The 26,056-nt window shown below is 37.1% G+C and overlaps 1 protein-coding gene across 5 annotated transcripts in view; it reads left to right on the top strand.

The window, feature by feature from the left end:
- The first annotated feature begins 582 nt into the window (after positions 1–582).
- LOC124145055 (sushi, von Willebrand factor type A, EGF and pentraxin domain-containing protein 1-like) overlaps positions 583–26,056 on the top strand; it is a 29,042-nt gene continuing 3,568 nt past the window's right edge. Inside the window, exons 1-16 of one of the 5 annotated variants that reach the window (XR_007221941.1) lie at positions 583–858; positions 3,103–3,193; positions 3,632–5,897; positions 7,512–7,691; positions 9,042–9,221; positions 10,572–10,751; positions 12,072–12,251; positions 13,601–13,780; positions 15,132–15,311; positions 16,985–17,164; positions 17,887–18,032; positions 18,289–18,370; positions 18,844–18,984; positions 19,556–19,648; positions 20,339–20,484; positions 20,780–20,848. Coding sequence is in view for 4 of the 5 variants with exons in the window: in XM_048398866.1 (XP_048254823.1) it covers positions 5,771–5,897; positions 7,512–7,691; positions 9,042–9,221; positions 10,572–10,751; positions 12,072–12,251; positions 13,601–13,780; positions 15,132–15,311; positions 16,985–17,164; positions 17,887–18,032; positions 18,289–18,370; positions 18,844–18,984; positions 19,556–19,648; positions 20,311–20,484; positions 20,780–20,862 (2,106 nt within the window). In the remaining variant the exon portion in view is untranslated. Of the gene's footprint in view, positions 859–3,102; positions 3,194–3,631; positions 5,898–7,511; positions 7,692–9,041; positions 9,222–10,571; positions 10,752–12,071; positions 12,252–13,600; positions 13,781–15,131; positions 15,312–16,984; positions 17,165–17,886; positions 18,033–18,288; positions 18,371–18,843; positions 18,985–19,555; positions 19,649–20,310; positions 20,485–20,779; positions 22,071–26,056 lie in introns of those variants that run through there. The other 4 variants (XM_048398867.1, XM_048398866.1, XM_048398874.1 and 1 more) reach the window with 4 other exon arrangements.

Raw genomic sequence — 26,056 nt, 5'->3', positions numbered from 1 at the left:
ATTATACTTTTTGCTTAATTATACATATTATCTATAACACATCGAAGATTCATAAGAGAGACTCGGATATTGCTCCAGCATTATCTACTCGAGATGAAATCGATAACCTTTTCGAATGAAGCTTACACTTACCACAGTATTGCCATAGCGCTATAGTGAAACTATCTTGCATTTATACGTTTACTATATTTGTCCGCTACTCTCCCACTTTGTAAAGTAATAATTATTGAATTACAAGAAAGTAGCTTGTGAAATATAGCATGTTACCACATAAAACAGGCTCGGGCGTCTTCACGAACAAACTAAGGCAAACTAAACATAACTTGATACACAAATACAAAAATGCACAAAGTGTTTGTGACATGTTTGATATTTATGTCCTGTATTACATATGTATAACAGCTTAAAGGGAAATACATTTCAACGGCCAATTTTGGCACCGTGCATGGATACAGGTTTAGATCAGCGAAGAAGGGTTCTTTCTTTGAAGGTAATCAGGCATTTGTCTACGGAGAAACCCGATCTCATATATAATGAACATACAGCGTTCGATCTCAATACTCCGCCTTAACGATGGGGACTTCGATGAGAGCGTTGTGGATCCTGTGTCGGGTGGTTTCCTGTGTCGGGCTAGGGGTGGAGATGTTCGGGTCCCCAGCCGATGGCAGTGTGATGTTTGCCACTATGATTGTGAACAATTTTTATCAGTGCTCTCGACTTTGTGTGGTCACTGGCGGGTGCCAGGCCCGAAAATATGACGCCGAGTTCCGCGAGTGCCATCTGTACATGGCGCCAGAACACATCACCCCCAGGGTCCCTGATGGTGACAGCCTATCCCAGGAGGACACAGCAGATAAGGTGACGAGATACTGTCATGTTTCACTTGTAAAAGATTTCTTGGTGTATAAATCGACACATTTAGGGCGATGTTTTATGGCAAATGTGACAGATTTCCTGTATACATTCACAGATATAAGTTATAAAGTACAAGCTGAATCTCCTCAAAATGAATTCATCGAGTTACCCTGAGAACAATTACAGTATCATGATTATTATACAATACGAATAGAAAGTATAACTGGGTAACTGATGTGAAAAAATGTTATGCAATAGTGGTTTTGTAAATGTCGGGTATGAATGGTCTGCAATATTTTCTGCAATACAAACATTGTGTGCAACACCTCTGTGGTGTGTACTAGACCTGTGACATCTTAAGTGCTTGAAAAAAGATTGATTGATAGAGAGGTGTTTATGATATTTAGATGCATTATTTTACAATAGCTGTTAACACTGGTCGTTATGATAAGGTTGAGTATAACCACGTTTCCCAACCATTGTGAATCTAAAGGCTTATTTTTTCATGTTGAAATAGAAATGCATGTTTTCCTTGTTTGTAAAGATTACTCTGTCATTACGACAAAGCATATGTCCAGTCACGTTATAGGGTAATGCATATTTAATAAACGTATACACCTTTCACAAAAAAATACCAACTATATTATATGTAACACTGCCTCATATTTATATCCAGAAAGCAAATTGCTGAAAACAAGAAACCATTAATGTAAACTATGCACTATAAATCTAATGTATGTTGGATCGGAGGCCTTGTAGTGAATGATATACTGTCTGTATTTAATTGATACGATTCTAAAGATCGTTTATTATATTTAATACTTGAAAGATAAAATATCTCTTGGCAGCCAGAAAGATATTACTATGACATCCAAACATATGTTCACCAGTTGATACTATTAGGATGATGGTTTCATTAAACCATTTGTTTATCAAGAAAAAAAGTCACCCAGGTGTTATGTCACAAGACGTAAAAAGGTGAATCCAGTCCTCGGTTCAGAATGACATAAGTTACACGTAGTTAAGTCTATTATAGTCATCTAAAAGGTGGATGTTTGAATATGCTATTTAATAGATTTGTCTGTATTGCGCACCATTTCTGCATTTCCTGAAATGTGCGAATATAACGCTGCGTGATTAGGTTAGCTCTTTCATAATGTAGAGTTTACTATGTGTAGATGATAAAGTTTTCGACTATAAGATCATTTAGAACTCGTGACAATCTGTACTTTTGAAGAGAAATGATTCCGATAAATTATGAATGTCCACGATACAAGAAGATATATACTGGGGAGATTATAGGGGTTATACTATATGAGTATATACTATGAACATATTTTATGTATGCTACTTCTAGAGATAGATCTGTATCAGAACTTGTACCCGATCCTCTATAAGACCCTGTGTAAATACCCGTATCAGACCCTGCATCAGACGCTCCATAATACCCGCATAAGACCTTTATCAGACGCTGTATAAATACACGTATGAGACCTTGTATCAGACGATGTATGAATACCCGTATGAGACCTTGTATCAGACGATGTATAAATACCCGTATGAGACCTTGCATCAGACGCTGTATAAATACCCGTATGAGACCTTATACCCGGCATATGTTGTATGAATACACGTATGAGATCTTGTATCATATGTTGTATGAATACACGTATGAGACCTTGTATCAGACGATGTATGAATACCCGTATGAGACCTTGTATCAGACGATGTATAAATACCCGGATGAGACCTTGCATCAGACGCTGTATAAATACCCGTATGAGACCTTATACCCGGCATATGTTGTATGAATACACGTATGAGATCTTGTATCATATGTTGTATGAATACACGTATGAGACCTTGTATCAGACGATGTATGAATACCCGTATGAGACCTTGTATCATATGTTGTATGAATACACGTATGAGATCTTGCATCTGACACCCATGTGATTACCCGGATCAAACCTTGTATCAGAACCTGTAAATATACCCGTGTGGTATCATCACAAGAATACATGGATGATCAGATTCCTGCTATATTAGGGTTATACAGAGAAATATTGGATTAAGGGACACGAATATGTAGACCTAATGTGGTTGTGATGGATATTCTTACTGGACCAACTAGAATATAGGAGAGTGGTATCTATAAAGGTCTTATACAGGGTTAGATTCAAGAGGCTAATAAGATCATACTTTTTTTTATCATGAAACAAATCCTTGACGAATATCTCCTTCCAGGTGTCACCGAGCCCTTGTCGGGGTCGCCCTTGCAGGAAGGATCAGATCTGTGTTGTTGCTGCGTCGGGGGATGGCCACGTGTGCTTGTCAGGTAAGGTCGTAGTCTTACACACTGGATGACACCTCAAACACACGCCAAAAGACTATCAATTGTGTTGGATCGCAACCTTTCCACATTTCAGTCTCATCAATAATTTAAATTTAGAAAATATTATTTTTATGAAGAAAATGTTGATGTTTTGTAAAACCTGATTTAACCTGATGGTTTAATGTCGAAATGGGTGTTCCACTGGGTGGGTTATACCGTTGTAAAACTGTTGATGCTACCCACGTTGTGTAAGATATCCGTGAACTAGACTGCCGTTACACGATTTTGCCATGAAAACAGTTTTGGTCTTGGCAATTTTGGTGAGTTTTTAAAAGGGGCTCCGGTATTTCAAAATACCTATGTCAAGTTTTCTCTTTCTAAGTCGGTGACATAATAATATATAAACGGAGGCATGTACTATAACTATGGTATCGTGCTCAGGATCCGATTGCGGCCGCCCCCCGCTGCGACCTACATTGGTTATGGCAGGATGGAACGAAAGCTACTTTGGGGCATTGAGTGTGTACACGTGCGAGCTGGGTCACAACAAGACAGGGGGCAGCGGGGTCACTGTTTGTCAGGACAGAGGGCAGTGGTCACCTCCGACACTACAGTGTATAGGTAAACATACTACGATGTACAGGTAAACATAATTACTGTGTACAGGTAAACATCACTACAGTGTACAGGTAAACATACTACGATGTACAGGTAAACATAACTACAGTGTACAAATAAACATCCCAGCAATGTACAGGTTAACATCACTACTGTGTGCAGGTAAACATCACTACAGTGCACAAGTAAACATTACTACAGTGTACAGGTGAACATCACTACAGTGTACAGGTTAACATCACTACTGTGTGCAGGTAAACATCACTACAGTTTAGAGGTAAACATTACTACTGTGTGCAGGTAAACATCACTACAGTGTACAGGTAAACATCACTACAGTGTACAGGTAAACATTACTACTGTGTGCAGGTAAACATTACTACAGTGTTCAGGTGAACATTACTACAGTGTACAAATAAACATCCCAGCAATGTACAGGTTAACATCACTACTGTGTGCAGGTAAACATCACTGCAGTGTGCAGGTAAACATCACTACAGTGTACAGGTGAACATTACTACAGTGTACATGTGAACATTACCACTGTTTATATGTGAACATTGCTGTTATATACAGGTAAACATAACTACATGTACTGTGTACAGGTAAACATCAGTACAATGTCCGGGTAAACATCACTACATGACATGACATCTGCTATTGCCACGGAGTTGTGCTCCAATAAAGTGATAAAGAAAACGTGGTAAAAGGTTCACGGGCTATTAAATAACTACTAATTGTACTTATAGTTGACAATTACAAATAAATCCACTCTGCTCTCACACAGATCACAAATTAATTCTATCAGCGCAAATATACAACCACGTTTTAGCTAAACAACTGTATTACAGCTATAAAAATGAAGGTAGCTAAAACAACAATGTGACAAGCTATGGACCGGGAGCGTCGACTGCCAATTGTCGGTTGCGACCAGTTAACACCTGAGTCAAAGAACTCCACACTGTAATGAGTAAATAAACTCGGCTCAGTAAACAAAGGTGAAATATACACCAAGAAATTATCCCAAAAATGAGTCACTTCGACTACAAAAATCGACTACAGTTTCTGTCACTTTGACTGAACAAAGAAACACTAAAGTTCCAAAATTGTTAGTTAATCACGGGAAAGTTGGTTATCCATGGATTACTAGAATAACTGAGTATTATGGACACTAGTTACTAAGAGTTTAGAAATCACGGGAAAGTTGGTTATCCACGGATACTAGAAAAACAGAGTATTACAAACCCTAGTAACTACGTTTAGTTCAGTGTAACCAGACTAAGTCAGAATATAGATCGAAAAAAGCCCGTACCCTCTTACGACCGTGACCACTCCAGTAGCGAGACAATCGTGAACGATTTAACGAAGCCTGGAGGGTGAAGATACGAGATCAAGAAAGTCTAAATATACGGCGCACGCGGACGTCGGAGGCGACATCCTGTCGAGGAACGCCGTAGAATACAACTGACTGAGGGGGCAAGCCAACGTGTTTCTAAACACGGGGAAAACGCAAATAGCAAATTAACTACTATATCTACACTGGAGAGTTTCAAAATAAAGCGCTGAACAGAAGATATCCAACGGTATCATTAAAGATTCACGACAAGATATGTTAAATTATTGACGAGGCAAAAGATTTTAGAACAATATTTTCAGTAGAAGAATATAGTAGTGAACATATGAGAGACAACATAATCCAGTCATTACATGGTTTGAGAGTGTCATGAGTACAAGAGAGAAAAATAGTTGGGCCACTAATTCTCTAACACCAAATGACAACAAACTGTACAATGACAGCCGCCGGAATTTACCGAACAGTGTCGGTACTTACGTCGGGGACCGTGATATGGGTAAAATTGATCCACGGTGACACTATGAATAAGAGCAGTAAAAGTTGTAAACAGTGAGAGAGAGAGAGAGAGAGAGAGAGAGAGAGAGAGAGACACAGAGCCCAGCGTCCAGATGACCACCACATTCAACACGACGGTGACCTTCACGTGTTCTGCTGGCTACAGGAACCATGGCGGGGACGACACCATCACCTGTCAGGCGAACGGACAGTGGTCATCAACATCGTTGGACTGCCAAGGTACATTTTCCATATAGTGATGTCATTGCAAACCTCCAGATCCGTTGAAGGATTGCATAAAATGAGGGTTTCGTTGAAAGAAACAACACCTATCTTTTCTAACTCATTTTAGCAGGCGGATAAGTTATCCAGAATTATCTCTTTATATGAATTCATCATCTTTATCGTTGTTATCTTTATCTTTAAGATATTTACCTGATCATTTTATATTTATCATCTTCATCTTCCTCAGCCTCTTGATCTTTATCTACATCGTTTTTATCTTCACCATCCTTAGCTTTATCTTTGTTATCCACCATCCTTAGCTTTATCTTTTTTATCTTCATCATCCTTAGCTTGATCTTTTTTATCTTCATCATTCCTAGCTTTATCTTAGTTATCTTTATCATCTTGATCTTTGATGCCTATATCTTTTTTATCTGTAGAATCATTTCATCTTTATCTTTATGATCTCTATCTTTATTATTATATCTTGTTTTTTTTGTCATCTTTGTCTTTTTCCCCCTTCGCTTCATTTTCTTAATCTTTATCACCCTTAGCTTTATCTTGTAATCTTTATCATCCTTAGCGTTATCTTTATTTTTATCATCCTTAGCTTTCTCTTCTTTGTCTTTACCACCATTAGCGATATCTTATTTAATTTTATCATCCTTAGCTTCTCTCCTTTGTCTTTATCATTCTTAGCATTATCTTCTTATCTTCATCATCCTTAGCTTTATCTTCTTTATCTTTATCATCCTTAGCTTTCTCTTCTTCATATTTATCATCCAAAGCGTTATCTTCTTATCTTTATAATCCTTAGCTTTATCTTCTTTATCTCATCACCCTTAGCTTTCTCTTCTTTGTCTTTATCATCCTAAGCGTTATCTTCTTATCTTTATAATCCTTAGCTTTATCTTCTTTATCTCATCACCCTTAGCTTTCTCTTCTTTGTCTTTATCATCCTAAGCATTATCTCCTTTTCTTTATCATCCTTAGCTTTCTCTTCTTCATATTTATCATCCTAAGCGTTATCTTCTTATCTTTATTATCCTTAGCTTTATCTTCTTTATCTTTATCATCCTTTGCTTTCTCTTCTTCATATTTATCATCCTAAGCGTTATCTTCTTATCTTTATAATCCTTAGCTTTATCTTCTTTATCTCATCACCCTTAGCTTTCTCTTCTTTATATTTATCATCCTAAGCGTTATCTTCTTATCTTTATAATCCTTGGCTTTATCTTCTTTATCTCATCACCCTTATCTTTATCTTCTTTATCTTTATTATCCTTAGCTTTATCTTCTTTATTTTGATCATTATTAGCTTTATCTTCCTTATCTTTATCATCCCTAGCTTTATTTTCTTTATCTTTATTATCTTTATCTTTATCTTATTTATCTTTATCATCTTTATCTTTATCTTCTTTATCTGTAAAATCATTACCTTTTATCTTTATGATCTCTATTTTTATCATCTTATCTTGTTTATTTGTCATCTTTGTCTTTATCACCCTCCGCTTTTTTTCTTAATCTTTATCACCCTTAACTTTATCGTCTTTATTTTTATCATCTCTATCTTTAACCATACTGATGTATTACAACTACGGTACGATCATAACATTAAACTTTTTTTAGCGGTGGTTTGTAGGATTCCTGCCGCAAGAAACAACACAGAGCCCAGCGTCCAGATGACCACCACATTCAACACGACGGTGACCTTCACGTGTTCTCCTGGCTACAGGAACCATGGCGGGGACGACACCATCACCTGTCAGGCGAACGGACAGTGGTCATCAACATCGTTGGACTGCCAAGGTACATTTTCCATATAGTGATGTCATTGCAAACCTCCAGATCCGTTGAAGGATTGCATAAAATGAGGGTTTCGTTGAAAGAAACAACACCTATCTTTTCTAACTCATTTTAGCAGGCGGATAAGTTATACAGAATTATCTCTTTATATGAATTCATCATCTTTATCGTTGTCATCTTTATCTTTAAGATATTTACCTGATCATTTTATATTTATCATCTTTATCTTCCTCAGCCTCTTGATCTTTATCTACATCGTTTTTATCTTCACCATCCTTAGCTTTATCTTTGTTATCCACCATCCTTAGCTTCATCTTCTTTATCTTCATCATCCCTAGCTTTATCTTTTTTATCTTCATCATCCTTAGCTTGATCTTTTTTATCTTCATCATTCCTAGCTTTATCTTAGTTATCTTTATCATCTTGATCTTTGATGCCTATATCTTTTTTATCTGTAGAATCATTTCATCTTTATCTTTATGATCTCTATCTTTATTATTATATCTTGTTTTTTTTGTCATCTTTGTCTTTTTCCCCCTTCGCTTTATTTTCTTAATCTTTATCACCCTTAGCTTTATCTTGTAATTTGTATCATCCATAGCCTTTTCTTGTTTATCTTTATCATCCTTAGCGTTATCTTTATTTTTATCATCCTTAGCTTTCTCTTCTTTGTCTTTACCACCATTAGCGATATCTTATTTAATTTTATCATCCTTAGCTTCTCTCCTTTGTCTTTATCATTCTTAGCATTATCTTCTTATCTTCATCATCCTTAGCTTTATCTTCTTTATCTTTATCATCCTTAGCTTTCTCTTCTTCATATTTATCATCCTAAGCGTTATCTTCTTATCTTTATAATCCTTAGCTTTATCTTCTTTATCTCATCACCCTTAGCTTTCTCTTCTTTATATTTATCATCCTAAGCGTTATCTTCTTATCTTTATAATCCTTGGCTTTATCTTCTTTATCTCATCACCCTTATCTTTATCTTCTTTATCTTTATTATCCTTAGCTTTATCTTCTTTATTTTGATCATTATTAGCTTTATCTTCCTTATCTTTATCATCCCTAGCTTTATTTTCTTTATCTTTATTATCTTTATCTTTATCTTATTTATCTTTATCATCTTTATCTTTATCTTCTTTATCTGTAAAATCATTACCTTTTATCTTTATGATCTCTATTTTTATCATCTTATCTTGTTTATTTGTCATCTTTGTCTTTATCACCCTCCGCTTTTTTTCTTAATCTTTATCACCCTTAACTTTATCGTCTTTATTTTTATCATCTCTATCTTTAACCATACTGATGTATTACAACTACGGTACGATCATAACATTAAACTTTTTTTAGCGGTGGATTGTGGGATTCCTGCCGCAAGAAACAACACAGAGCCCAGCGTCCAGATGACCACCACATTCAACACGACGGTGACCTTCACGTGTTCTCCTGGCTACAGGAACCATGGCGGGGACGACACCATCACCTGTCAGGCGAACGGACAGTGGTCATCAACATCGTTGGACTGCCAAGGTACATTTTCCATATAGTGGTGTCATTGCAAACCTCCAGATCCGTTGAAGGATTGCATAAAATGAGGGTTTCGTTGAAAGAAACAACACCTATCTTTTCTAACTCATTTTAGCAGGCGGATAAGTTATACAGAATTATCTCTTTATATGAATTCATCATCTTTATCGTTGTCATCTTTATCTTTAAGATATTTACCTGATCATTTTATATTTATCATCTTCATCTTCCTCAGCCTCTTGATCTTTATCTACATCGTTTTTATCTTCACCATCCTTAGCTTTATCTTCGTTAGCCACCATCCTTAGCTTTATCTTCTTTATCTTCATCATCCCTAGCTTTATCTTTTTTATCTTCATCATCCTTAGCTTGATCTTTTTTATCTTCATCATCCCTAGCTTGATCTTAGTTATCTTTATCATCTTGATCTTTGATGCCTACATCTTTTTTATCTGTAAAATCATTTCATCTTTATCTTTATGATCTCTATCTTTATCATTTTATCTTGTTTTTTTTTGGGTCATCTTTGTCTTTTTCACCCTTCGCTTTATTTTCTTAATCTTTATCACCCTTAGCTTTATCTTGTTATCTGTATCATCCTTAGCTTTATCTTCTTTATCTTTATCATCCTTAGCTTTCTCTTCTTTGTCTTTACCATCATTAGCGATATCTTCTTATCTTTATCATCCTTAGCTTTATCGTCTTTATCTCATCCCCCTTAGCTTTATCTTCTTTATATTTATCATCTTTAGGTTTATCTTCTTTATTTTTATCATCCTTAGCATTATCTTCTTTATCTTTATCATCATTAGCTTTATCTTCTTTGTCTTTATCATCCTTAGCTTTATCTTCTTTATCTCATCACCCTTAGCTTTATCTTCTTTATATTTATCATCTTTAGGTTTATCTTCTTAATCTTATCGACCTTAGCTTTATCGTCTTTATTTTTATCATCCTTAGCATTATCTTCTTTATCTTTATCATCATTAGCTTTATCTTCTTTGTCTTTATCATCCTTAGCTTTATCTTCCTATCTCATCACCCTTAGCTTTATGTTCTTTATATTTATCATCTTTAGTTTTATCTTCTTTATTTTTATCATCATTAGCTTTATCTTCTTTATCTTTTATGCCTATATCTTCTTTATCTGTAAAATCATTACCTTTTATCTTTATGATCTCTATTTTTATCATCTTATCTTGTTTATTTGTCATCTTTGTCCTTATCACCCTCCGCTTTTTTTCTTAATCTTTATCACCCTTAACTTTATCGTCTTTATTTTTATCATCTCTATCTTTAACCATACTGATGTATTACAACTACGGTACGATCATAACATTAAACTTTTTTTAGCGGAGGATTGTAGGATTCCTGCCGCAAGAAACAACACAGAGCCCAGCGTCCAGATGACCACCACATTCAACACGACGGTGACCTTCACGTGTTCTGCTGGCTACAGGAACCATGGCGGGGACGACACCATCACCTGTCAGGCGAACGGACAGTGGTCATCAACATCGTTGGACTGCCAAGGTACATTTTCCATATAGTGGTGTCATTGCAAACCTCCAGATCCGTTGAAGGATTGCATAAAATGAGGGTTTCGTTGAAAGAAACAACACCTATCTTTTCTAACTCATTTTAGCAGGCGGATAAGTTATCCAGAATTATCTCTTTATATGAATTCATCATCTTTATCGTTGTTATCTTTATCTTTAAGATATTTACCTGATCATTTTATATTTATCATCTTCATCTTCCTCAGCCTCTTGATCTTTATCTACATCGTTTTTATCTTCACCATCCTTAGCTTTATCTTTGTTATCCACCATCCTTAGCTTTATCTTTTTTATCTTCATCATCCTTAGCTTGATCTTTTTTATCTTCATCATTCCTAGCTTTATCTTAGTTATCTTTATCATCTTGATCTTTGATGCCTATATCTTTTTTATCTGTAGAATCATTTCATCTTTATCTTTATGATCTCTATCTTTATTATTATATCTTGTTTTTTTGGTCATCTTTGTCTTTTTCCCCCTTCGCTTTATTTTCTTAATCTTTATCACCCTTAGCTTTATCTTGTAATCTGTATCATCCATAGCCTTTTCTTGTTTATCTTTATCATCCTTAGCGTTATCTTTATTTTTATCATCATTAGCTTTCTCTTCTTTGTCTTTACCACCATTAGCGATATCTTATTTAATTTTATCATCCTTAGCTTCTCTCCTTTGTCTTTATCATTCTTAGCATTATCTTCTTATCTTCATCATCCTTAGCTTTATCTTCTTTATCTTTATCATCCTTAGCTTTCTCTTCTTCATATTTATCATCCTAAGCGTTATCTTCTTATCTTTATAATCCTTAGCTTTATCTTCTTTATCTCATCACCCTTAGCTTTCTCTTCTTTATATTTATCATCCTAAGCGTTATCTTCTTATCTTTATAATCCTTGGCTTTATCTTCTTTATCTCATCACCCTTATCTTTATCTTCTTTATCTTTATTATCCTTAGCTTTATCTTCTTTATTTTGATCATTATTAGCTTTATCTTCCTTATCTTTATCATCCCTAGCTTTATTTTCTTTATCTTTATTATCTTTATCTTTATCTTATTTATCTTTATCATCTTTATCTTTATCTTCTTTATCTGTAAAATCATTACCTTTTATCTTTATGATCTCTATTTTTATCATCTTATCTTGTTTATTTGTCATCTTTGTCTTTATCACCCTCCGCTTTTTTTCTTAATCTTTATCACCCTTAACTTTATCGTCTTTATTTTTATCATCTCTATCTTTAACCATACTGATGTATTACAACTACGGTACGATCATAACATTAAACTTTTTTTAGCGGTGGATTGTGGGATTCCTGCCGCAAGAAACAACACAGAGCCCAGCGTCCAGATGACCACCACATTCAACACGACGGTGACCTTCACGTGTTCTCCTGGCTACAGGAACCATGGCGGGGACGACACCATCACCTGTCAGGCGAACGGACAGTGGTCATCAACATCGTTGGACTGCCAAGGTACATTTTCCATATAGTGGTGTCATTGCAAACCTCCAGATCCGTTGAAGGATTGCATAAAATGAGGGTTTCGTTGAAAGAAACAACACCTATCTTTTCTAACTCATTTTAGCAGGCGGATAAGTTATACAGAATTATCTCTTTATATGAATTCATCATCTTTATCGTTGTCATCTTTATCTTTAAGATATTTACCTGATCATTTTATATTTATCATCTTCATCTTCCTCAGCCTCTTGATCTTTATCTACATCGTTTTTATCTTCACCATCCTTAGCTTTATCTTCGTTAGCCACCATCCTTAGCTTTATCTTCTTTATCTTCATCATCCCTAGCTTTATCTTTTTTATCTTCATCATCCTTAGCTTGATCTTTTTTATCTTCATCATCCCTAGCTTGATCTTAGTTATCTTTATCATCTTGATCTTTGATGCCTACATCTTTTTTATCTGTAAAATCATTTCATCTTTATCTTTATGATCTCTATCTTTATCATTTTATCTTGTTTTTTTTGGGTCATCTTTGTCTTTTTCACCCTTCGCTTTATTTTCTTAATCTTTATCACCCTTAGCTTTATCTTGTTATCTGTATCATCCTTAGCTTTTTCTTCTTTATCTTTATCATCCTTAGCTTTCTCTTCTTTGTCTTTACCATCATTAGCGATATCTTCTTATCTTTATCATCCTTAGCTTTATCGTCTTTATCTCATCCCCCTTAGCTTTATCTTCTTTATATTTATCATCTTTAGGTTTATCTTCTTTATTTTTATCATCCTTAGCATTATCTTCTTTATCTTTATCATCATTAGCTTTATCTTCTTTGTCTTTATCATCCTTAGCTTTATCTTCTTTATCTCATCACCCTTAGCTTTATCTTCTTTATATTTATCATCTTTAGGTTTATCTTCTTAATCTTATCGACCTTAGCTTTATCGTCTTTATTTTTATCATCCTTAGCATTATCTTCTTTATCTTTATCATCATTAGCTTTATCTTCTTTGTCTTTATCATCCTTAGCTTTATCTTCCTATCTCATCACCCTTAGCTTTATGTTCTTTATATTTATCATCTTTAGTTTTATCTTCTTTATTTTTATCATCATTAGCTTTATCTTCTTTATCTTTTATGCCTATATCTTCTTTATCTGTAAAATCATTACCTTTTATCTTTATGATCTCTATTTTTATCATCTTATCTTGTTTATTTGTCATCTTTGTCCTTATCACCCTCCGCTTTTTTTCTTAATCTTTATCACCCTTAACTTTATCGTCTTTATTTTTATCATCTCTATCTTTAACCATACTGATGTATTACAACTACGGTACGATCATAACATTAAACTTTTTTTAGCGGAGGATTGTAGGATTCCTGCCGCAAGAAACAACACAGAGCCCAGCGTCCAGATGACCACCACATTCAACACGACGGTGACCTTCACGTGTTCTGCTGGCTACAGGAACCATGGCGGGGACGACACCATCACCTGTCAGGCGAACGGACAGTGGTCATCAACATCGTTGGACTGCCAAGGTACATTTTCCATATAGTGGTGTCATTGCAAACCTCCAGATCCGTTGAAGGATTGCATAAAATGAGGGTTTCGTTGAAAGAAACAACACCTATCTTTTCTAACTCATTTTAGCAGGCGGATAAGTTATACAGAATTATCTCTTTATATGAATTCATCATCTTTATCGTTGTTATCTTTATCTTTAAGATATTTACCTGATCATTTTATATTTATCATCTTCATCTTCCTCAGCCTCTTGATCTTTATCTACATCGTTTTTATCTTCACCATCCTTAGCTTTATCTTTGTTATCCACCATCCATAGCTTCATCTTCTTTATCTTCATCATCCCTAGCTTTATCTTTTTTATCTTCATCATCCTTAGCTTGATCTTTTTTATCTTCATCATTCCTAGCTTTATCTTAGTTATCTTTATCATCTTGATCTTTGATGCCTATATCTTTTTTATCTGTAGAATCATTTCATCTTTATCTTTATGATCTCTATCTTTATTATTATATCTTGTTTTTTTTGTCATCTTTGTCTTTTTCCCCCTTCGCTTTATTTTCTTAATCTTTATCACCCTTAGCTTTATCTTGTAATCTGTATCATCCATAGCCTTTTCTTGTTTATCTTTATCATCCTTAGCGTTATCTTTATTTTTATCATCCTTAGCTTTCTCTTCTTTGTCTTTACCACCATTAGCGATATCTTATTTAATTTATATCATCCTTAGCTTCTCTCCTTTGTCTTTATCATTCTTAGCATTATCTTCTTATCTTCATCATCCTGAGCTTTATCTTCTTTATCTTTATCATCCTTAGCTTTCTCTTCTTCATATTTATCATCCTAAGCGTTATCTTCTTATCTTTATAATCCTTAGCTTTATCTTCTTTATCTCATCACCCTTAGCTTTCTCTTCTTTATATTTATCATCCTAAGCGTTATCTTCTTATCCTTATAATCCTTGGCTTTATCTTCTTTATCTCATCACCCTTATCTTTATCTTCTTTATCTTTATTATCCTTAGCTTTATCTTCTTTATTTTGATCATTATTAGCTTTATCTTCCTTATCTTTATCATCCCTAGCTTTATTTTCTTTATCTTTATTATCTTTATCTTTATCTTATTTATCTTTATCATCTTTATCTTTATCTTCTTTATCTGTAAAATCATTACCTTTTATCTTTATGATCTCTATTTTTATCATCTTATCTTGTTTATTTGTCATCTTTGTCTTTATCACCCTCCGCTTTTTTTCTTAATCTTTATCACCCTTAACTTTATCGTCTTTATTTTTATCATCTCTATCTTTAACCATACTGATGTATTACAACTACGGTACGATCATAACATTAAACTTTTTTTAGCGGTGGATTGTAGGATTCCTGCCGCAAGAAACAACACAGAGCCCAGCGTCCAGATGACCACCACATTCAACACGACGGTGACCTTCACGTGTTCTCCTGGCTACAGGAACCATGGCGGGGACGACACCATCACCTGTCAGGCGAACGGACAGTGGTCATCAACATCGTTGGACTGCCAAGGTACATTTTCCATATAGTGGTGTCATTGCAAACCTCCAGATCCGTTGAAGGATTGCATAAAATGAGGGTTTCGTTGAAAGAAACAACACCTATCTTTTCTAACTCATTTTAGCGGATAAGTTATACAGAATTATCTCTTTATATGAATTCATCATCTTTATCGTTGTCATCTTTATCTTTAAGATATTTGCCTGATCATTTTATATTTATCATCTTCATCTTCCTCAGCCTCTTGATCTTTATCTACATCGTTTTTATCTTCACCATCCTTAGCTTTATCTTCGTTATCCACCATCCTTAGCTTTATCTTCTTTATCTTCATCATCCCTAGCTTTATCTTTTTTATCTTCATCATCCTTAGCTTGATCTTTTTTATCTTCATCATCCCTAGCTTGATCTTAGTTATCTTTATCATCTTGATCTTTGATGCCTACATCTTTTTTATCTGTAAAATCATTTCATCTTTATCTTTATGATCTCTATCTTTATCATTTTATCTTGTTTTTATGGGTTATCTTTGTCTTTTTCACCCTTCGCTTTATTTTCTTAATCTTTATCACCCTTAGCTTTATCTTGTTATCTGTATCATCCTTAGCTTTTTCTTCTTTATCTTTATCATCATTAGCTTTATCTTCTTATCTTTATCATCCTTAGCTTTCTCTTCTTATCTTTATCATCCTTAGCTTTATCGTCTTTATCTTTATCATCCTTAGCTTTATCTTCTTATCTTTATCATCCTTAGCTTTATCGTCTTTATCTCATCCCCCTTAGCTTCATCTTCTTTATATTTATCATCTTTAGGTTTATCTTCTTTATTTTTATAATCCTTAGCATTATCTTCTTTATCTTTATCATCATTAGCTTTATCTTCTTTGTCTTTATCATCCTTAGCTTTATCTTCTTTATCTCATCCCCCTTAGCTTTATCTTCTTTATATTTATCATCTTTAGGTTTATCTTCTTTATTTTTATCATCCTTAGCATTATCTTCTTTATCTTTATCATCCTTAGCTTTATCTTCTTTATCTCATCACCCTTAGCTTTATCTTCTTTATATTTATCATCTTTAGGTTTATCTTCTTAATCTTATCGACCTTAGCTTTATCGTCTTTATTTTTATCATCCTTAGCATTATCTTCTTTATCTTTATCATCATTAGCTTTATCTTCTTTGTCTTTATCATCCTTAGCTTTATCTTCTTTATCTCATCACCCTTAACTTTATCATCTTTATATTTATCATCCTTAGCTTTCTCTTCTTTATTTTTATCATCCTTAGCATTATCTTCTTTATCTTTATCATCATTAGCTTTATCTTCTTTGTCTTTATCATCCTTAGCTTTATCTTCTTTATCTCATCACCCTTAGCTTTATGTTCTTTATATTTATCATCTTTAGTTTTATCTTCTTTATTTTTATCATCATTAGCTTTATCTTCTTTATCTTTTATGCCTATATCTTCTTCATCTGTAAAATCATTTCATCTTTATCTTTATGATCTCTATTTTTATCATTTTATCATGTTTATTTGTCATCTTTGTCTTTATCACCCCCCGCTTTATTTTCTTAATCTTTATCACCCTTAACTTTATCGTCTTTATTTTTATCATCTCTATCTTTAACCATACTGATGTATTACAACTACGGTACGATCATAACATTAAACTTGTGTTAGCGGTGGATTGTGGGATTCCTGTCGCAAGAAACAACACAGAGCCCAGCGTCCAGATGACCACCACATTCAACACGACGGTGACCTTCACGTGTTCTGCTGGCTACAGGAACCATGGCGGGGACGACACCATCACCTGTCAGGCGAACGGACAGTGGTCATCAACATCGTTGGACTGTCGAGGTACATTTTCCATATGGTGATGTCATTGCAAACCTCCAGTTCACTTGAAGGATTGCATAAATGAGGGTTTCGTTGAAAAAAACAACACCTATCTTTTCTAACTCATATTAGAAGGTGGAAAAGTTATCCAGAATTATCTCTTCATCTCACTTCATCGTCTATTTTTTATCATCTTTATCTTCAACAACTTTATCAATAACATCTTTATCTTTATAATTTTTTTCTTTATCATCTGTCTTCAACTTCTTTATCTTCAACATCTTTATCTTTATCACCTTTATCTTCTTTATTTGTATCATCTTTATCGGTTTCATCTTTATCTGTATCATATTTAGGGCGTTTAAATACCTGACACCGATGGTCGGACCCTAAAGTCGTGTCATTAACAGTATACCAAGGTTTAGTTCTAACGCCTCGACCTGACATATATGTCTTAGTTTCATGCACTCAACAATATTCCAGCTGTATGACGGCAGTCTGTATGTCGGTCTGGTCTAGGTAATCCAGTGATTGATATCATAGCATGACCGCCTCATCATGTCCATGACCACCTTATCCCGTGCCTCTATAGCCACTTACAACAATCATAGACTAATTCTTATCCGGATCTTCACGGGGATCGACGTCATAATTAACTACATGCACAGGGCCAATGAGTGTCCTTGCGTCATCAACACACCTATCGCTGACAGTATCTGTGAATGACCTATCTTTGGTTGCAGTCATCCCCAACTGGATCACGACGAAGACGCTGTCTGCTGGTCCGGCGAAGTTGACGTGTACTGACAGGATGTCCCCGGCCGGCAGTCTGGTGTCGGTGTCCTGTGAGGCTGATGAGATGCTGATAGGCTGCTCCTCAAAATCTGCGGTACTACCGTGTGTTTTACGTCGTTATAACTACTGCTTTTAATTCTGGCCAAAATCGACATTCTTACAAAGACCGTTCCTTGGCGTTATAGCTGACTGTATTTAATCAACATCACTCGAAGGCTCACTTTAGAGTATCGAAATAGTTAGTTTGACTAAAACGACTTCATACTTGTATACGTCTTCCACGCAAGCACGCAAACAGAGCATCATGTCATGCAAGCGGGTTCACCTCGTCAACACTGCTATATTTACAGTCTTCAAGTGGCAAAGTCAACGGCGTCAAAATAGTCATGGTCAAGGGCACTCCTTTCTGCCAAATTGACATAACGAGCACAAGTAAGTCTTAAATGTGGCAGGTTTCGAATACTTATGATAAAACCATATGAACTATTAAAGTTAATTATGTACAAATTGTAACATTGGAGTTGTTTGAGATGAGTGTCCTGTCATATTCATTTGTGACAAGTACACACTACTAAAAACGAAATATTCACCCCCTGCCAAGATAACTAATAACCAGTCATTGGTGAATATGTTAAACACTACAAAGACTGAGAACATAAATTTGTTTCTGTGTTTCTTAAACATGTCTTAATATAAGATTACATTCTACACATGAGTGCAATATCCTTTTACGTTAAAGTGAATAAAAAGCTTGTCTTGCCCATTTCGATGTTTCCCAGTATGATGTTCTCATGTTAATTTTTAAAACATTTTTTTATGAGAAATGTCCAAATGGTAATAACACCAGCCTGTCTAGTTTAAGTTTTCCATTCTATGATGGCATTTGTATGTTTATGTCTGAATAGCTGGCGCCTCAGCACAGTACGCCTCTGCTAGATGCTGTAAACAGGACGGACTACAGTGTGAATACCTCACTGATGGACCATCTAAGAACATCAATGATGCACATGTTCAGTCGGAATGTTTCAAGTCCTTTCAAGTCATGGGTACGATGTATGGAAGTATATTTCCGATCCATTGAACAAACTTACTTCAATATTTATTTGCGTTTATTGAAGTGTAATACCTCCGTTAACACAACGCGGTATTTAAGTTCAATCTAATAAATAAATACGCCAGCAATAATAACTTTTTCAGACTCCTTACTTAATCATTAACACAAGAGGCCGCAGACAACGAAGCGAAACTAGTGACATTGTTCAGTGCAGTAACGCATAACAAGCCCCTCCCACACAATGTTCAGCCAATAAGGAAACAGTAGTTCGCCAGTGGGCGTGGCCTATTTTAGATTAGATTTATGGAAACATAACCGGAAGGAAAAACTTCATTTGCGCTTTGGTTGAGAGATACGCACCACACACATTAACCCTTCAACAACACCAAACCTGACATTGATCACACGGGCTGTGTCTACTATCTGGAGGACGATTGTGTATTCCGCACCATATCCACCACACACTCAAACCCTCTCATGTCAATCTGGTTTCCTAATTAAGTATGCCTTATGTACTATGTCCACTACGCTAAAGAACTATCGACCATGCCTGTTTTTATCAGGATGTGGTGTGCATCAGCCTAATGGTTATCTGGATGGCGTAGAGATCAACCCCAGTTACTGCCGTGCATACGCCGGGGGTTTCTCAGTTACAGGTAAAAAAGCAACACGCGTGTTTCTAAGTGTTTGCGTGTTTCCGTCCGTCCGTGCGTGTGTGCGTGCGTGTGTGTTTGTTTAACGCCGCAATCGTCAATATTCGTGCTATATGACGACAGCATTTACTTAATCGACAATACGGTCCATTAAGCATAGGCTGCTTGGGGCCCGGAATCACACGTTCACAACTTAGTCGCCTCTTGCGACTGTGGACCCGAGAAGATCCGGGGTAGAATAGGTCTTCAGCAGCCCATGCTTGAAGTAAGGGTTGCTCACTGACTTGGTTGATGCATGTCATTGTATCCCAGTTGCATGGATCGATGTTCATGATGTCAATCACTAGAATTGTCTGGTCCAGACTCGATTATTTACATAGTGCGGCGTTAAATTGATTGTGGTGCTGAGGGCATATACTACAACGAATCCCCACGGGCCATATGATAAAGAGAACATGTGACTAGTAATGTCACACGGAATCACAAACATTGTGTCACTAAATTAGCTTATATTTGTAGTTTGGAGCAGCTGGTATGTCACGATTGTAGAAATATATACATTCCCTATGAAATGTTATGAAGTTACCATAATTATGTGACCATGACCAATGACTATAATTCAGAAACAATTACAATGTCATTGCAGGAGTGTGTTCTTATTGCAGGCGTATATTCCTATGCCACCTGCTGCAGGGCTCCGGATCTCTCGTGTAGCGTACACTCTGCAAAGCCTCAACCTGTGAGCGGACTGCTGAAGGCGACGTGTCCCGACGGCTTCACCCTCACTGGATGTGGAGGATACAGTCCATGGAAAGAAGCACGAGGCTCATATATAGCAGGTACTGAGAAAAAACCCAGAAAAATGAACGCAGTCAGTTGATACTTTCAGCCGCATCTTCAATAGCGAATAAGAGGATAACAGAGAGAAGGCAATGTCAGCCATACTGTATAACAGGAGGGGTAAGAACTGACAGTTGGTAATATAAGCCACATCCTATATAAGGTAAGATAAAGGAAATCGCTTACAGTCATAACCATGCATTACCTAGAATTCAGAGCACTGCAAAATACTCGCTTCTGGAAGCCTCCACTTGCTCTAACTTAAGTACTACTTTTTACTTTTAATACTTTCAGACGACGGGGGTATCCCGACATGCCACGTGGAGAGTGAGACTGACAGGCCTGGCCGAACTACCGTATTCTACGTATGTTGTTGATGGGCGGACAGCATCAGCTTTATATTTCAAGGAGTAGTAGTGCTTAGAGAAACACCGATATATCGACGATTTTTTGGATTATCTTTCTGAATATTCTATATATGTAAAATATTCTTTTGTGAAATACAAATTACATTTGAATTGTTAAAGATTAAATTATATCTGGATAAAAAGACACGCAAAAGAAGGGAAATAAAATCCTCTCTACTTCAGTGACTATCGTGATAACATCGGCTGATGCTGAATCTATAGCAAGACGCTTTGGACAGCCGGGCGCATAAAAACACTTTTTCCCCGAGTGATACTGCTTCAACGAATTTCTATTACCGACATGTTTTAATATGACGTTGTAAGAGAGTTAAAACAGATTCCAAATTAATAGAAAACAGTTGTTTGAGTGAGCTGATATGTCACGTGACTTTCATTGACTCGGAAAAAGCATGCGGCTAATTGCTTCGAAGCGGGGTATAAGGGATTTATTCTCCCGCTGAGAAAATCCAGGTGCAACCTGTTTTCTTCGTGCCGGAGTATAAGGGATACATTCTCCCGGTGAGAATTTTATTTCTCTCCAAGCCTGGATACATCGTATTTTAGATCATGTGAACCAATCAGATCTCATCATTCAGACATGGCGGTATGATAAAGAGATGTTGTGCATTCTTGGTGTTTAAATGAGGATTTAAGATTTCTCACTGACCCAGTAACAAAAACCCAACGTAGCAACAATCTTTGCGCTTACATTTTGCAATAAGTTAAGAAAACTATTCTGACTTGAATTTCACATTGGCCTGACATATTTACCTCGCGTATTTGCAGAGTAGCAAAAACATTGTCTCTAAATGGAAAATAAACATCTTATAACGACCTAGGTGTTATTGTATTGTATATTGTTGATATTGTTTTACAAATGCAGCTAACTGACATTTTCCAAAATTTAATGGAATATAGCTCAATAGCTCCTATCTATACATATTCAGCAAGAGGAGGGTGTCATTTACGTCTATGTTTCCTTCAGTAAATATACCATATAAAACAAAGAAGGAAAAATGAATTCCAGTCCAATACTGTTCATAACGTTTTAAATGATTTTGTTAAATTTCATTGGTCGAAAGGAAATGTTACTGTTTGTCTTGACGCTCAGAGAACAGCATTCATTGTTGTTGATTAGCTTTGTTTATATGTGTGGTTTCATCTCGCTCCATACACTATCTATAAATGCGTTTGTACTTTCATTTGATAAATATAAATGTCAATACAAGAGAGTAAAGAGTCTTGTTTGTCCAACGAAACATATTCCATTTTGCGTAAAGGGTAAAATAGCTGTGAAAATACTATGAATGGACCACTGAAGATCACTGATGACAACGAGTGTTCTCGAAAAGGGTCATCATGTCCTGCCCTACCGGTAGCTCCCGCTATTCACATAATGTGCATAAAATAGTATTTATTACCTGACCCCGCACAGCAGTATACTTGACATGCAACGGCGGCCTGTACACAAACCTGACAATCAAGTGACTTAATTATGAATTACCATAAAGAATGATCAGGACTTTCCTGTTGAACATTTGTCAGTCTTCCCTCTATGCTTCTCAGGATAGTTCCAGAAGTCATGTAGCCAGTTCAATAGGGGTGTAGAGATGGAGATGTATATAAGGAGTTGTGGAGAGATGGAGATACGTGGAGACGGGGCAAGGTGTAGAGATGGAGGTGTATATAAGGAGTTGTGTAGAGATGGAGGTGTATATAAGGAGTTGTGGAGAGATGGAGGTGTATATAAGGAGTTGTGGAGAGATGGAGATACGTGGAGACGGGGCAAGGTGTAGAGATGGAGGTGTATATAAGGAGTTGTGTAGAGATGGAGGTGTATATAAGGAGTTGTGAAGAGATGGAGATGTATATAAGGAGTTGTGGAGAGATAGAGGTGTATATAAGGAGTTGCGTAGAGATAGAGATACGTGGAGACGGGGCAAGGTGTAGAGATGGAGATACGTGGAGACGGGGCAAGGTGTAGAGATGGAGGTGTATATAAGGAGTTGTGGAGAGATGGAGATACGTGGAGACGAGGCAAGGTGTAGAGATGGAGGTGTATATAAGGAGTTGTGGAGAGATGGAGATACGTGGAGACGGGGCAAGGTGTAGAGATGGAGATGTATACAAGGAGATGTGTAGAGATGGAGATGTATACAAGGAGTTGTGGAGAGATGGAGATACGTGGAGACGAGGCAAGGTGTAGAGATGGAGGTGTATATAAGGAGTTGTGGAGAGATGGAGATACGTGGAGACGGGGCAAGGTGTAGAGATAGAGATGTATATAAGGAGTTGTGGAGAGATGGAGGTGTATATAAGGAGTTGTGGAGAGATAGAGATGTATATAAGGAGTAGTGGAGAGATGGAGATGTATATAAGGAGTTGTGGAGAGATAGAGGTACGTGGAGACGGGGCAAGGTGTAGAGATGGAGATACGTGGAGACGGGGCAAGGTGTAGAGATGGAGATGTATATAAGGAGTTGTGTAGAGATGGAGATGTATATAAGGAGTTGTGTAGAGATGGAGATGTATATAAGGAGTTGTGTAGAGATGGAGGTGTATATAAGGAGTTGTGGAGAGATGGAGGTGTATATAAGGAGTTGTGTAGAGATGGAGGTGTATATAAGGAGTTGTGTAGAGATGGAGATGTATATAAGGCGTTGTGTAGAGATGGAGATGTATATAAGGAGTTGTGTAGAGATGGAGATGTATATAAGGAGTTGTGTAGAGATGGAGATGTATATAAGGAGTTGTGGAGAGATAGAGGTGTATATAAGGAGTTGTGGAGAGATAGAGGTACGTGGAGACGGGACAAGGTGTAGAGATGGAGATACGTGGAGACGGGGCAAGGTGTAGAGATGGAGATGTATATAAGGAGTTGTGTAGAGATGGAGATGTATATAAGGAGTTGTGTAGAGATGGAGATGTATATAAGGAGTTGTGTAGAGATGGAGATGTATATAAGGAGTTGTGGAGAGATAGAGGTGTATATAAGGAGTTGTGGAGAGATAGAGGTACGTGGAGACGGGACAAGGTGTAGAGATGGAGATACGTGGAGACGGGGCAAGGTGTAGAGATGGAGATGTATATAAGGAGTTGTGTAGAGATGGAGATGTATATAAGGAGTTGTGTAGAGATGGAGATGTATATAAGGAGTTGTGTAGAGATGGAGATGTATAAAAGGAGTTGTGGAGAGATAGAGGTGTATATAAGGAGTTGTGGAGAGATAGAGGTACGTGGAGACGGGACAAGGTGTAGAGATGGAGATACGTGGAGACGGGGCAAGGTGTAGAGATGGAGATGTATATAAGGAGTTGTGTAGAGATGGAGATGTATATAAGGAGTTGTGTAGAGATGGAGATGTATATAAGGAGTTGTGTAGAGATGGAGATGTATATAAGGAGTTGTGGAGAGATAGAGGTGTATATAAGGAGTTGTGGAGAGATAGAGGTACGTGGAGACGGGACAAGGTGTAGAGATGGAGATACGTGGAGACGGGGCAAGGTGTAGAGATTGAGATGTATATAAGGAGTTGTGGAGAGATGGAAGTGTATATAAGGAGTTGTGGAGAGATAGAGATGTATATAAGGAGTAGTGGAGAGATGGAGATGTATATAAGGAGTTGTGGAGAGATAGAGGTACGTGGAGACGGGACAAGGTGTAGAGATGGGTTGTGTGTAAAGATTGAGCGGTTTACAGATGGGGTTGGTGCAGAGAATATACCTTTAAATACATTGGGGTCACAAGATATAAATATTCCAACATTGAATGTGATCTAAAACCGTACCTGTATCTTATACATAATCATTGAAATCCATTAAAGTAGTTTATGCATAAATGACGCATCTGAGTAGTTTCAACATACTCAAGTAGGTATATTTATATTTGTGATTATGAGTTTACATTGGATGGTGCAATATACACTGTCAACGAGACTGTCGCCTGGAATAAAGTAACGTACGGTTTCATATATGTCCGATGTAATAAGAAAGGAAAGCAACTCAGTATATAATGATACAAAACCTGGTTTAAGTACGATGTTCATGCTATCATGTATACGACACAGAAACACACCTTCTGCGATGAATCTCAGAACACCATTTGTGATATATTTCTTATCTATGTTGAGCATGGTAAAGTTTGCGTCTGAATTCGTTTGGTCTTTGTGATGAGTGAGTAAGTGAGTGAGTTGGGTTTAACGCCGCTTTTAACATTATTCCAGTTATATCACGGCGTGTCAGCTTAATGTGGGAGGAAAGCCCGAAGTGATGCAGGTCTCAGACGTTTACCACTTCGGTGTAACCCACGAGCACGGGTATGGTGCTTACAAACCTAGAAACATAATTGGGATGGGGTGGGTGTAGACATTGGGTGGAAGTTGAGATGGGGTAGGTGTAGAGATGGGGTGGGTGTAGAGATGGGGTGGGTGTAGAGATGGGGGGGATGTAGAGATGGGGTGGGTGTAGAGATGGGGTAGGTGTAGGGATGGGGTGGGTGTAGAGATGGGGTGGGTGTAGAGATGGGGTGGGTGTAGAGATTGGGTGGAAATTGAGATGGGGAATGTGTAGAGATGGGGTGGGTGTAGAGATGGGGTGGTTGTAGAGATTGGGTGGAAGTTGAGATGGGGCGGGTGTAGAGATTGGGCGGGTGTAGAGATTGGGTGGAAGTTGAGATGGGGCGGGTGTAGAGATTGGGCGGGTGTAGAGATGGGGTGGACGTTGAGATGGGGTAGGTGTAGAGATGGGATGGGTGTAGAGATGGGGCGGGTGTAGAGATTGGGCGGGTGTAGAGATGGCGTGGAAGTTGAAATGGGGTGGGTGTAGAGATTGGGCGGGTGTAGAGATTGGGTGGAAGTTGAGATGGGGCGGGTGTAGAGATTGGGCCGGTGTAGAGATGGGGTGGACGTTGAGATGGGGTAGGTGTAGAGATGGGGTGGACGTTGAGATGGGGTAGGTGTAGAGATGGGATGGGTGTAGAGATGGGGTGGAAGTTGAGATGGGGTAGGTGTAGGGATGGGGCGGGTGTAGAGATGGGGTGGGTGTAGAGATGGGGTGGAAGTTGAGATGGGATGGGTGTAGAGATGGGGTGGGTGTAGAGATGGGGTGGAAGTTGAGATGGGGTGGGTGTAGAGATGGGGTGGGTGTAGAGATGGGGTGGAAGTTGA

Source organism: Haliotis rufescens, unplaced genomic scaffold, assembly GCF_023055435.1.
Source record: "Haliotis rufescens isolate VD_foot unplaced genomic scaffold, xgHalRufe1.0.p SCAF_1, whole genome shotgun sequence".
NCBI classification, from domain to species: Eukaryota; Metazoa; Mollusca; class Gastropoda; order Lepetellida; family Haliotidae; genus Haliotis; species Haliotis rufescens.
This window is presented reverse-complemented; position numbering and strand designations above follow the sequence as displayed.